This window comes from Nicotiana sylvestris, chromosome 2, assembly GCF_000393655.2.
Source record: "Nicotiana sylvestris chromosome 2, ASM39365v2, whole genome shotgun sequence".
NCBI classification, from domain to species: domain Eukaryota; kingdom Viridiplantae; phylum Streptophyta; class Magnoliopsida; order Solanales; family Solanaceae; genus Nicotiana; species Nicotiana sylvestris.
The window spans coordinates 94,410,204-94,425,247 of record NC_091058.1 but is presented as its reverse complement, the minus strand read 5'-3'; the positions used below and the strand labels follow the sequence as shown (position 1 = coordinate 94,425,247).

Sequence of the window (15,044 nt, the reverse complement as noted above, 5' to 3'; positions counted from 1 at the left end):
ATACTGGCATAACACCGCAATAGGATTCAACTAAATCCTCCATAAGTTCATGCAACACAAACCGTATAATACCTCATATCATTTGCAAATCTCGCATTCACCCTTGTAACAGTCAAGCCCACTCTCATAAGTGATCCCAACTCAAATCGCGACACATATATTTCACTGGTAAAAGAGAACTCCCAACAAACAACATAGGGGTCACACAAACCTTAGGACACCCCGCAAGAGATAACCCACCTCTTTCGCCTCAAACTAACATCTCCTTATACCCTTCCACAGTCATAACCATTACACAATCACTTAATCTTCCTGATTATGAACTCATATCACGACATGAAATTTACTTCACTCCTCAACTAAACAACATAAAAAGACCCTTCAGCACACCCATAACTCGGGGCTATATATCAAATCAAGATGGAAATCAAGCACCAACTAGTTCTTTCTACACCTAAAGCAGACCCTTCTCGTCATATTCAAATCATATGAACATATCCCGCATTCACATCATACTCATCACATAGCCATCCAGCCACAGACTTCACCAATAGGGACACTATCGGACATATAAATCCAAAAGCACGTGCTAATGCAATCAACACCTCTGTGCTCAAACCATAGTTAAACCCGACCTCAAGTCCTCTAGACTGGCCCATCATCAGCATACCGAAATCACATTTCGCACCTCTTCCATGGAATCACAAGCCGTCGATGTACAACTGATACCGAACGCTCACATGTGCATACGAATGCATGGAAGGAATTCAACAGTTACGCTTCAAGATGAATCAATGCCACACGATAACGAAAGAAATATGGGAAGTATATCCTAAATGTCCTGTAGCCTCTCGGGGATAGATATGGACGTCATCATACCGATACGCAAGACTCTACTAGACACTTTCTCATGACTTGTAGAACCTATGAACCTAGAGCTCTAATACCAATCTATCACGATCCAAAATTCACTAGTCGTGATGGCACCTAATCCAACCCGCTAGGTAAGCCAACTAATAACTATTCAATTCAATAAAAGTCAACCAAACAATTAAATAAAGAAGTTAACTGAATTTTATACATTCTCCAAGGACTGGTAGTACAAATCATGAGCTTCTAAGAATAGAGTTAATAAAGCCGATATGAAGAAAATACATCTTCTGTTTGAAAAGCACATAAATAGAGTTTTATAAAGCTAAGGCTACCATGAACAAGAGGCAGCTATATCAAGGACGCAGGTACACCTTCAAATCCAGCAACCATCGAACATAGCAACATCAGCATCCGGGATCTGCACGCAATGTGCAGGAAGTGCGGTATGAGTACAACCGACCCCATGTACTCAAAAAGTAACAAACCTAACCTCAGGTTGAAAGCAGTAACGAGTTGGAACATAGGTCGGGTCCAACACCAATATCCAATAACATATCATAATAATTTAAACCATAAAAATAAGAAAGTAACTCATAGATAAAGTATTCGGCTTTTTATAAGTTTTCCTAAAATAGTTCCGCCTTTCAAGAGTATCAGTGAAAACTCAAATTCTTTACCGAAAACGTCGTAAAATATGAGATAGTTTTAAAAAAGTGTATTTTCTTTTCCAAAACCCCTTTTCACAATAAATAAGATGTTTTATTTTTTTTCCAGATAGCAAGTGTGAGATACCTCTTTATGACCATATATCAATGTGTGTAAAATGTTGTGAATGACGTGATACCGTACAGAATGAGGAAAATGTGTCTTTATGCATGTATGTCATATATGCATGTCAGTGCCATGTACCTCAGAGATGAATTATGTACTCACACTCTCACAGTACTCAATCTTACTGTATCACACCTTTCACTCATCATAATCAACCATTCGGTACTATATATGGCCCATTCCTCTCAGGGAAGATCCATCCCGGAATATATACATCACTGACTATAAGTCACCCGGTACCTAGGAAACAGGCCAATCCCGCTTCATGGAGAAGATCCATCTCCATACCAAGGAAAGATCCATCCCTAAATATAATCAACCGCGCTCACTGGGAGTGTGCATACTTCGAAGGGGCTCCTTCAGCCCAAACGCTATAACAAGCCAATCATGGCATAAATCAATATAACCGCTGCGGCGTGCAGCCCGATCCCATAACTGTCAGTCAAATCAGGCTCTCGACCTCACTCAGTCATCAATCTCTCCAATCTTACCTACAGGTTGTCATGAAAACTGACCCGGGACAATAATATGATGTATCAATAAGTAAAATTGAGACTGAGATATGATATGAATGCAAATGTGACTGAGTAGGAAATGTTAATGAAATCAATGAGATGACATCAAGAAACGACCACTATGGGTCCCAACAATATCAGCATAAAGCCTAAACATGATATCTAGCATGATGTACAACTTATTTACTTTATCACATGGTGAAAACACAAATACCAACAAATTAGGGCCGTTATTCAGCAGCCTGGATACAACAGAGTCACAATTCACAGGGTGCACGCCCACACGCGCGTCACCGAGCATGTGCGTTACTTCAACATCAATCACATAGCACGTAATTCGGGGTTTTATACCCTCAGCACTAAGTTTAGCAGAGTTACTTATCTTAAACTAGCCAATTCCGATACCGAGCAAGCCAAGTGATGCACCAAGAATCCCATCACGCGCGTTCCAACCTCTGAATGGCTCGAAACTAATAAAAACAACTCAAATACATCAAACAATGCTAAAGGAACCAATCACAATCGAAAAAGGTCGAATCTTTAATAAAAACCCCAAAATGGCCAAAAAGCCCAACCCGTCCCGCACCTCAGAACCAGATAAAACTCACAAAATCCGATAACCCATTCAATTTCGAGTTTAACTATACTAGTTTCACTCAAATCCGACTCCGAATCGGCGTTCAAAACTCAAAAATTCATATTATGAAACTTTTGGCCAAAACTCCCAATTTCTTCTTTAAAATTTATTAACCAAAAGCTATAATCGAAGATAGATTCACGAAATATAACCAAAACCGAGTAGAGAACACTTATCCCAATTCATATGCTGAAAAGTGTCTCGAAAAATTGTACAATTCCGAGCTCCCCAACTCAAAATATGTTAAATGAATAAAACACTCGTTTTAACACTATTCTGCCTCATTTCTTGTGCCGAAAGATCTCGAAACTCACTTTTGATACCTCCAATGGGTTCCTTGTGAATTCTAGTCAAGTTAGGCTCTTGAATCACTCCATTTGACCTTATATTGAAAGAGATATGTTGGTTTCAATATTTGAAAATAGTGCAGATTTTTAAATATGCATCAGTGGCAATTTCATAATTAATCTGGAAAAAATTTGGCAACCCAATTCTTAGTAAAATGAGCATAAAATCTTCATATGATGTCCAAATTTGATGATTCTTTTTGCTATGGCTCCGTAATTATGATACGGATCTAATGCTTCAATAAAAACAGAAATTGGAGCTCATTTGTTCAATGTGGTACCATTTATGCTTGAAGAAACGATGTCGAAACATAAGAAAAACAAGCGCAACACAACCCAAACCTATCTGAAACTTACCTGAGCCCCTCGGGACGCCGTCTAAACATACCAAAAAGTTCCATATCATAATACAGACCTGCTCGAGGCCTCAAAACACACATAACAATATCGAAACGACGAAATGCAACTCAAATTAAACTTAATGAACTTTCGACTTCCAAAACTCACGCCGAAACATATCAAATCAACTCGGAATGAACCCAAATTTTGCACACAAGTCCTAATACATCATACGGAGCTACTCATGCCTCCAAACTATCGAGTGAAGTGCAAATGCTCAAAACGACCGGTCGGGTCATTACAGTACTAAGCCCATTATACCCACATAATTTATACCCGACCCAGTATTAACTATAGAACAAAATTTTACCCACCCATTCCCCTTAAAATTTGATTCTCATTCTCCCAATTATCTTTCTTCGTTACTTCCTCAGTTAGGACTCAATGTTAGGGGTAGGTCGGGTTGGTTCGGATTTTACAATTACCAAACAAAACCAATTGTGTTGGGTTATTAAATCTAAACACCAAACCAAACCAATAAAACTCGGGTTTTTCAATCTCGGGTTTTCTCGAATTTTCTAGGTTTTTCGGGTTTTTTGGGTTTTAAAATAAAATCTTCGTAGAACAAAACATATAACTTGTGCTCAAAATATTTCTTTAATCCTAGTAAGATACAACTATATAAAGTATTTTCTAAGAAAATAATACAAAATATGAGATGTTCATGGCATTATCCTAAAATATTCAACAATAAAGACAATAAAATTATGTAATCTAAATGTTGCTAATTAAAAGCCATAATAAAAATAAACATAATCTAAAAGTACTAAGTCATGCTAAAATAAGTAGACTAAATGCTAAATAAAAAATAAAAATAGGTTATGCATTTTTATCTAAATTATTGCAAAACAAAAAATAGATATTCAATACATTAACGTTCGTAGCATTGAATTGAATGTCTTTTGTTAGCATTAGTATTGATTTGATTTTGGTTAGGGCTTTTGTTAGTATTATTTAATTTACTAATATTAATGGCTATAAAACTTATTGGAACATTCAAAAGTTCTAAGTCCAACCTTGAAATAACACCTTAAAAGATAAAATTATGAAAAAATTTAAGAAATATTTAAAACTACATCACAATAAGTATATTTATATATTAAATATATCTAAAATTTCTATATATATAATGTCGGGTTGATTTGATTTCGGTTTGACTTTCTTTAGTTAAAACCAAATCAAACCAATTATGGTCGGGGTTTTTTTCAACACCAAACCATAATCGGAGTTTTTTTCTCGATTTAATTCGAATTATCGGGTTGGTGCGGTTTGTTGGTTTCCTTTGTACACCCCTACTCATTGTGTTCAAACAAAGAACATTCCTTGAAAACATGGACTCCTCTTCAAGGAATAAATTAGGCAAGTCTCTGAGCTCTTTGTTCCCATCACCATCGCACGTTACTACCGTGATTAGAAAGAAATGTAGGGTCTTTAGAAAGTTAAAAGTTATGGAGCGTTTTTGTATTAAATTTACAGTTTGAATGGCACGGAATATGCATTTTGTAACTTCCAACTATGAGATTCATTCAAAGTATTTGTGTTAAGTTTATTAACCAGTTTATTCTTATTTTCTTTAAAAAGAATATAAAGTTGAAATTCCACTCAGATAGTATCATTTTTGACCCTTAAAATCTGTTAGTGGGAATACTTATTTCTTCGTATACTCCACAAGAAATACTAGCCAAATCAATAATTCTCCATTTTTAGATTATCGAATACGACAAAAATAAAATAAAATTGATGGGGCATAGTGGCGTAACGTACCTTTCTAATGGTAGCTTGCGAGTTACGATATTCTCACTTATTGCCCAGTATTCGGACTTATCTTGCTTTATATTTGTTTTTACAACTTACTTAATTACTGTTAGTAGACTGTATTCAAAACAGAAAAAAATTAGAGGAGCAGAAGTTAAAACAGAAAGAAAAAATATTTAGAGCCCATAAATTTTTTGTGTGTCCTTAGTAAATCTAATCTCTTCATTATTATTTAAGGTATTTGGATTAATTTTTCTTGGGATAACGAAAAGCTATTCTATAATGACAGCACTTCAAATTACAAAACTTCGGCGAACTCAAATGACGAAACAAATCACACAATGCAAACTCTATTTGATTTTAGAAATATACAAAAACTTTTAGAATTTCAGCTCTGAAAAATCGGAAATGATACTTTGTATTTATAGGTGAAATGGCTAGATGAAGAGGTGCAATATAAAAAGTGTCTTTTATTTCTCATTCACACCCTTTAAAATACCAAACAATTATTAATGTAATAGTTTTCTAAAATTTGATCCCCTTTTTCCCCCCTTAGAACAAAAGGAAGTTGATTATCTAGGATGACACTCCGTGAAGAAATCATAATTTTGAGAAGTGTGTTGAGTTAGAATCTACTTTCTGCAAGGTTCTAATCGTTTTGGTTCTTGTAGACTTGTACTTGAGAAGAACTTCCTATCTTATATGCACAATGAAAATTCACATAAATACTTCCAGTTTTGGTATATAAAATTTTAATTACCAAAAAAAAAAGCGTCAGAAAAAAACAATTCTTAATGTATTTCCTAGTATATATATATATGTATATATATATATATATATATATAAGAGAAAGAGAGAATTATGCTCTCCTTGGCAGATATCAAAAATCAAAAGAATTCACTTTGACTGTAAATTCGGATATAAAATTTTAAGTATTTTAAAATAAAATTTATTTATTTGAAAACTATATAAAAAATACTATTATTCTCAATAATTAATAATAAAAATATTTAAAAGACATATAGCAAAATCGCGGTAAAAAATATTTAAAATTCGAATAGCGCAATATAAATTAAAATAAAGAAAGTAGTAATACACAAAGGCAAAGGCATGTATGGAACTTGTCTAGAAAAACTAGTATTAAATTATTAATACATGTTGAAAATGAAGAGTGCATGTCGCAGATGAACCCTATGAGTCTACATCCATTCTGAAATATATATTAACGAATTTTAACACGTGGTAGTAGGTTCTTTATATTTATAAGGTTATCGTTTTCTAATTATCACAAAGATTCATATATTATAAGTGACTTAATTATGTAAGTTTTACGAAATTAGTGAATAAAACTTAAACTTTTCTTATGAGATTTTGACTTGTTATAATAGATTATTTACCATTAGTTTTAGATTATGAATAAGTCATCCGATTATATAAATATTTTTACACTATCAACACTTAAAAGTTAAACTATCCATATAGTTGCACTCATAATCTAGTAAATAATAAAATGATGGAATTTAAGGGTGCATCTAAACTTAGGAAGCGGGTATGACAATCTTACTTTTGTTGACAAGTAGGAGGGGGGGTTAAATAAGTGAATGATTTACTGATAATAAGCAGAGTGAAAAGCCGTTGTCGAAGTGGCTGCTGGTAATCAAAGGATCCTTTTTGTAATCTTAAGCACATATATAAAAGCAACTTAATTAAATTCCATCATATATATGTGGAAAGAATAAGATTCTGTATGTCACTATACAATGGCACAATCTTGTAAAGTGATGTGTTCAATCCTCTTCCTAATTTCTTGGCTTAATTGTTTTGCTCCTCCATATATTCTATATCCTCTTCATAGCTTTCAAACTAAGAAAAGAATGATTTTAAACTTTTTCAGGATCAAAATCAAGCCATTTACAAGGGGGCAAGTAACCATTTAAGTAGCATTGGAGTTGAAAGAATACAACGTATATGCTAGAACCTTCACCAAATGTTTCGATGCAAGTGTTTTAAATTTTAAACTTCTAATGAGGTAGCAAATACCTTTCATATTTAGGTATTTATTCTCCTCAAAGGTGCAATAACTCGTATAATTACAATCAAGTGCATATATAACGTCACCGCTCCTCCGTAACTTCTGCGATATGTCAAAATAAAATAAATCTTCTTCTTTGTCGCAGTATTTTTTAATTGTCTTGATGCTCATGAGTTCTTTCCTTTTTATTTGTCTTGATGCCCTTGTTGTTTTCTTGCTGTTGCCGCAACCTAAATACCGTTTTGTCTCTCATCTTTCTTTTTTTGGACACTGTCAACATGTTTTGACCATTTTTTAAATTTTTCTATATTTTCTTCTTCAATATTCAAGGGGTAATTTCACTCGGAAAATTATTTAAAAGAAAAAAGAAGGAAGAAATATGATCACATTATTGTGTTTAATTAATTCTAACATCATTGTGCTCAACACAAGACATAAACGAGCGTAGAAAAGAACCTTTGACTGGCTAAACTCCAGGAGACTGCATTGAAAGTTCCTTAAATTTAGGGCTCAATACACACTCTCTCTCTCTCTTCCCCCACCTTAATAATCCTGAACAAAAGAATATGCAAATAACTACTGACTAAATATTAAGTAGCTGTGTTGCAGTAAAAGGCTAGAATAAAAGTAGTAAAAAATTTGTTCGGTAAAGTTGTTATCCCAATTAATTGTGATTATTTCGGGAATTTTAGAAATTAAATGATGGTATAATATTTGTTACCACTTTGATAACAGTTCAAATGCGGGAGATGATAAAAAAATAATTATAGTGAAAAATCATTCGGAACAAAAAATGAAGATATATGTTATATACTGACATTTTAATAATTTTTATATCAATAATGTAATTTTACCTATTGTAACAAATTACTTACCACTAATCAATGTCATCATCTAGAATTACATGCATGTATATGTCTTCTTGTGTAAATAATTTTTACCCAATCAACGTGTAGCTAAAATGTAGTTTAATGATGCGCAAGTTTTGAACAACCAAATACAAGAGAAATTTGCTTCTTCAAATTCAAGTAAGGCGCAACAAAACGTTTCATATATAAAGGTAATCTTCCATTGGTTGTATCTTAATAATTATGAGACAAGTAGATAAAATTCTGTTCCTAAAGACCAAACAAGAAAAAAAGATGATGTTGGAATTAAGTAGGAAAAAGAAAATATAGAGAATGAATTTATTTATTTAATTACATAATAGAACAAGCATTGGGATTGTCATCACTGAAAAGGTAAGTAATCTTTTCTTCAGTATCATTAGGGGTAAGACGTGCCTGTGGTACATTTTTCACAAAACCAGAAGGCGCCTTTTTGTCATATGCCTGAGCTACGTATGGATAGGACACCAAATTATATGGAACATATGGCCACATCTCTGCTCTTTTTCCTGTGCTTTTTACTCTATTCAACACTCTCTGTGCTTCAATATAACCACTCACTATCACCCTGTTTTGCTTTCTAATCACTTCCACTGTTTTCACACCTGCAAAATCAAATAGGAGTAGTATATAAGTAATTAAGTAAGGATTCAAAATATTAATTTAGAACCAATAACTTAAAAGAATTAAACCCATAAGTTTAAAATCTCAGGGTCATGTGTTTAAGCTTCAACGTCTAGCAAGAAAATGGTAAAAAAACGTCTAGAGCTAAAGGCATAAAGTTATGAATTTTCTTCACTTGAAATAGAAGCATTTCATCTTCCTTCTAGACCAGTATTCCATTTTTCGACAGTACAATTGGTTTACTCTAAATTAAACACAGGTTATTCCCCACAGAATTAACATACATGCAACTCCACTTCAAAGTAAAAATAATTTCATATAACTCTAAGCATGGAGTTAACTAATTATATTTATTTTCTTCTATCATTTCAAATTACAATTCTTGGAGATAGTCAGAGTAAGAACCTTTCATCCGTTTAACGGCATTCTTGACTCTTCTTTCGCATCCATCACAATCCATCTTCACTTTTATCTCCACCGTCTAACAAAGAAAAAAAAAAGCAATTTTAATAGGGTAGACAATTTAAACAAAAAAAAAAAGAAAAAGGTAATAAAGGGGTGGACAAATTAAGATGATATTCAACTTGAATCTTAGCAGCAGGTAGCGTTGGAGGGTAAAAATATGAGTAGAAAGTAGAAATTAAAGTACCTGCAATGGTTTCCTTTTGTTACGTCGTATGCTGGTATCATAGCAAAAGTTTGAAAAATAATCAAGAACACCCATATTCTCTCGAATTTCACTTATCTTTGGGGGAAAGCAATGCAAGTAGTGAACAATATATATAAATGAGAGAAAGGGAGAGACTTGTGTTGTGGGTTTTATGGGGAGGGCAAGAAGTTAAGTTGGTTCGGTGGATGAGACTATATATTGACAACGAAGGGCCAAAAGCTAGAATGAATATGATATACATAATCAAGTGTTTGTGGGACTTAATAAAGGAATGAATTTAATTTATATATACTCATAGAGAGTTTTATATATATTATTAGTTTTTTAATTGATCGTAACGAGTATTTAATCGATTTTTTATATTATTGGAAACTGTCTCTTTACCCTAAAAAGTAGGAGTAAGATCTACGTACACACTATTCTTCATAAACCCTACAAAGTGGGATTACATTGAGTATGTTGTTGTTGTTATTATTTTGTGTTATCAAATCAAGATTATTGCACGAAAATTATCTATTATAGTAGATTACCTTAACCTGATGTGGAAAAACTATATACATATGATCATGTTAGACTCAGAAGTTAAATCCTAAAAAGTAAGACAAGAGCGTATTGTGTTTATAAAAATGGTGTTACATTCTTTAATTTTACTTTTGCTAAAGAAATTGTCCACGAAAGATGCAAATGTGCCCCGAAATGATGACCCTTTATGTAACTCTTTACTTATTTATTGGGATGTGTTAATTGGAAAATTGTTGTAAAGTACTTTTATGTTTGCTTTCATTTTCGCTCAGTGGGTGTGTGGCTTTGCCTTTTCAATTATTTATCAATTAATGTTGGCCAATATAATGCCCCTAATTATTGGCTCCTTGATGTCGCCCGTTCCTTTAATTGTGCACAAAAGATGTGGATTTCATTTGGGAGTGTTTCAGTTTTTTTAATTCGATACAATAATAAATACTAGTAGTAACATTTTTAGAAACAGGATAGAGAATATAGAATCTTTTATCAACTCTTTTACCTGTGTACTCAACGTACGTCGATTATATATCATACCTTAAAAGAAGCTGGACTGACCTGTATATTTTAGCAATAATAAGGGTTTAAAAAAGGGTTTAGTTGCAATAGAAATGGTATGGGAAAGAAAGAAAATGGTTCTAATGCATGCATAATTACTCCATTTGCACAATTAATATAATAGGAGTATATTACTTCCACCTTATTTTAGATAACACTATATATCTAATTGTGCACAATATCTAAGATACTAATTTATAGAAATAGTCGTGGAAGAAAACAATAGACTATCTGCAGAAAATATATATCATATTAACTTTGAGACCAAACCTTGGATCGAAAAGAACTTTTCCACCCCACAGGTAAACAGATGAAACTTGTTATATATACTTGGACTCAATTTATTTATCAAAAAAGAGAAAAGGAGTGTCACTCGTCTTCTGGGGTACGTCTTTGGACCAAAAAGAAGAAGAAGAATCCCAGCTCTTAAGGCATAATATAGACAACCATTATGGAGTACTGGATATCTCCAGTATTCACACATTGGACCGCCTTTTTATGCCATACTTTTCTTCTTCTTTTCTAGCCGGTTATATATGTTATCAACATATCATCATCATTCTCTACTTATAAGTAACATGTTTGACTTTGAAACAGTTTTAGATAATAATTTGAGTATAATATACTAGTCACACACGTACAGACAATATTAGTGTCATTCGGAAGTAAATGGAGAGCATAACAAATGATGAGCCCAAAATGCTCCAACGATTGGAGTACATTTCATACTTGTCTTTTTAGTTTGGGTGACAAACTCTATGCCACATAGAACCAAAGTGGCCTAGTGGGAAACAAAACAGAATCATACTTTGGTGAAGAGAATATATATTCGACTATCTTCCAACTTATCTGCAAGAATTAGGGACCCCACCGTGAGAATCCAGATTGGAATTTTTAAGTGGTGACCTACTTTTGGTATAATGATTTATAGGTTTCAACTTTCTGACTTCCTTTTGTTTTTCTCACTCAAAATTTCACCTTTATTAGAATTCAATTTCACAATAAAAGAAAGGACGTTGAATCAACGAAGCATATCGAATTTATGTTTGAGTGAGATTTCTCCAATAATGCATTGGGTATTTAAGTTGATATATTAACATGATATTGATGAGTCATGACCCTCTAATTGATGTATACTATATGGGTCAAAATCTATCCCTGGAATATTTAAACCAACAATAGTGTTAGGGGAAGAGTTCTCAAGTCGTCATTTATTGAAATGGCCCGAGAAGCGGCGAAGTTTGTGGTCAAAGAGTCAACAAAGGACGTGTTAGGACCGAAATAATCAGGTATCTTGCGGAAGCTAGCAAGGCAAATCTTAACAACGATAATCATATAACAAACGAGAATTATACTAAACGAAACACAAACATTTAACATGGTTCAGTCAATTGACCTACGTCTACGGGCAGAGATGAGCAATCCACTATAATAAAAGAGAGTACAAAATATCGAGAGAACAACCTCACAAAAACACAAGTGACACACTAACATTTGTCCCGTAAAGTTCTACACTAAACATGACTCTCCAACCCCATATGGCTACATTGTGGATGATATTGAATGAGAAGGAAGGATTCTCAATTTATAGAAGTACAAACATTTTCCTACAAGAAAAAGGACTAGCCAAACATGGAAGAATTATAATTTCTTTCTACAAAAAGAAAAATCAAATTATGGTAAATTTGTTGTCCTTTCCTTCATGAGATAGGAAAACCAAATATGGTAAGAAAATTAGGACAACTCCTAGCAGGACGAAGCCGAAGACTCAACAAAGAACGAAGTCGAAGAGTCAACAAGGGTCGGGGCCGAGGTCGAATGCCTTAGACGGAGCAATAACGGCTAGTTTCAAGGCATGATTTTACAGAGAATATTCTAGTGGATATTCTCTGCATTTATACTATTAGGGTTTGTTAGAAGTAGGTTTCCTATAAATAGAAAAAGATATTATAATAGGGGATATATGATATTCATTTGTAAAACAAACACACTTTGGGTGAAGAAAGAAAACGGATCTCTTTATTAGTAAACATATCACCTTTTCACTTAGATTCTTGTCTATGTTTTTCCACCAACGAGAATAACTCAGAGATTCAAGGGATTGTATATCATTCATCATTGTCAGAAAGAAACATCCTTTCTTGGGTGACTCATTCATCATATTTACTTAAATGTCAGTTATTGCTATTCATTGTTATTGAACTTTATGTTATTACTTCTAATTTTTGGAATATTTACTACATGTCATTGCACTGTCCGACCATATTAAATTATATAGCATTTATTGATTCTTTAAGAACTCCATCTAGGGATATTATTGTTAGCAAAGCTTAAGCCTCATTTACATAAATTTAATTATGTGAACCAAGATCCATATTTTTGGTAAAACATATACTGCTACAGATTAGCGTTAATCTTCATTGTTTAGCCATTGTCATATGAATCATCACCTTGCTTCTTCAAATTCACCTTGTAAAACTGTATTTTTTTAACATGATCATATGTTTTTTCAATGTCTAATTTTACATGTCTTTTATAGGGAAGTCGACATTACTTCATTATAATTGCGGATACCAGAGAACATGCATGATGACATGGGGTGATGTCACGCTAAGGTACCCGTGTAAGGTACCCAATTTTATGTGTGGGGATGCATGTGAATGCAACAAAAAAGTATGCCTAAGTCATTATAATTAAGGAGGAATTATAATGATTATTTATAGCCATCGTTGTTTAAAATCATGTTAGACAAGGGTGGCTCAATAACACTAATGGCCTAAAATTAAATTTAATAAGAGGCCTTAAATTTTTTAAATTGAACACAAATATGCAAAAAGTTAATGTTGCATTTTTTCTCTTTTTATAGTATAATATAGTAGGCTAGTAGCCTTAAAAGACATTGAGCCTTTAATTTCATATTTTAATAATATTATTATTATTATTATTATTATTATTATTATTATTATTATTATTATTATTATTATTATTATATTGATAAAGGTTAATTTCAGGTTGATCAGATGTTAGTCATGTATTTACAATACTAGTTGGATTAGCTCGGGTTATGCCCGAGCCCAACTACCATATCTTCCTACATCTTGTACAGTAAGTATGAATAACTCCATATATTGGAAATTCAATACTTTTGATTCCCATCAAATGTAATTCCCAAATTTTAAGTTTGAATCACTAAGAAATCAACATCGCGGGAGATTTGATATGATTAGAAATAGTTTAGCACTACAAAGTTATATTCAAAATTTTCACTCCGTTTAAAAATTTATCAACTTTCTATAAAATTACAAGGCCCACAAGATCTGTCGTTAGACGCAAGGGCAATTTTATTAATAGAATTAACGTCGAATACTAATAGATAGACGAGAGATATCTATAAAACATCGGAAAAGGGTTAAATATGTGCCTATACTATTGAAAAAGGTCTAATATTTCCCTCCGTTATACTATCAGTCCAAATATATCCCTAACATCATACTATCGGTCCAAATATATCCTGACATCATAAAAGTGGTACAAACCTACCCTTCCTCCGTTAACTGCCTCTCTATGACAACATTTCATTGCTACCTCACCATTATACTCTCATTTTCATCACTTCCCCACAACCTTTCTTTCCCTTTCATTTGAAGAAAATCACAGATCATAGATATACAAACAAACTATATCAAAAGAAATGCTAACGGCTAAAGATAATATGAAACAACGTGAACCGAGAAATTCTGATTTTGCTATTCAAAATTCATACTTATACGAACGAAAATACATTTTGTTTTATATAAAAAACTAAGCAAAGATACAGGCAAACTAGTTTAAGGTTTCAAAATCGTCCATGGTGAGAAAGAAAAACAACCTAGACACGAGCGTTGATTTTTTTTGTTTATTTCTCTTCAACCACATTTCTGGAAGGCTACCATTTTTTCTCTCTTTACGTTTTATGTTAAAATAAAAGTGCTACTAAATTTTCCCTAAATAGGTCTTACAAATTCAGCGGCAACACAAGGAAATGCAAAATAAAACACAAAATTGTAAGATCAAGTGAAATGTACGTATAATTCCAGGATCGGTCGGAGAAGCAACATGTATTTTGAAAAGCAAGAGGAAGTAGAGGCAATGAAGTCTTCAAAATAATGATAGAACTTTAAAGTAATTGAACTTGGTAGCTGCAAACAGGGGAAAATGGTGAGGTAGCAATAAAATGTGTTCATAGGGGAGGCAGTTAACGGACGAGGGGTAGGTTTGTACCACTTTCATGTTGTCAGGAATATATTTGGACCGATAGTATGACGTTAGGGTTATATTTGGACTGATAGTATAACGGAGGGTAATATTAGACCTTTTTCAATAGTATAAGGACATATTTGACCCTTTTCCGATAAACC

General features: G+C 33.0%; 1 protein-coding gene across 1 annotated transcript; it reads right to left on the bottom strand.

The window, feature by feature from the left end:
* Positions 1–8,564: 8,564 nt before the first annotated feature.
* On the bottom strand, positions 8,565–9,717 carry LOC104223728 (heavy metal-associated isoprenylated plant protein 22-like). Its single transcript, XM_009775213.2, has 3 exons — positions 9,550–9,717; positions 9,306–9,381; positions 8,565–8,881 (listed from the first exon to the last, which is right to left on the bottom strand). The coding sequence occupies exons 1-3, from the start codon at positions 9,622–9,624 to the stop codon at positions 8,589–8,591; spliced, it is 444 nt and encodes a 147-aa protein (XP_009773515.1). The 5' UTR covers positions 9,625–9,717; the 3' UTR covers positions 8,565–8,588.
* Positions 9,718–15,044: the final 5,327 nt, after the last annotated feature.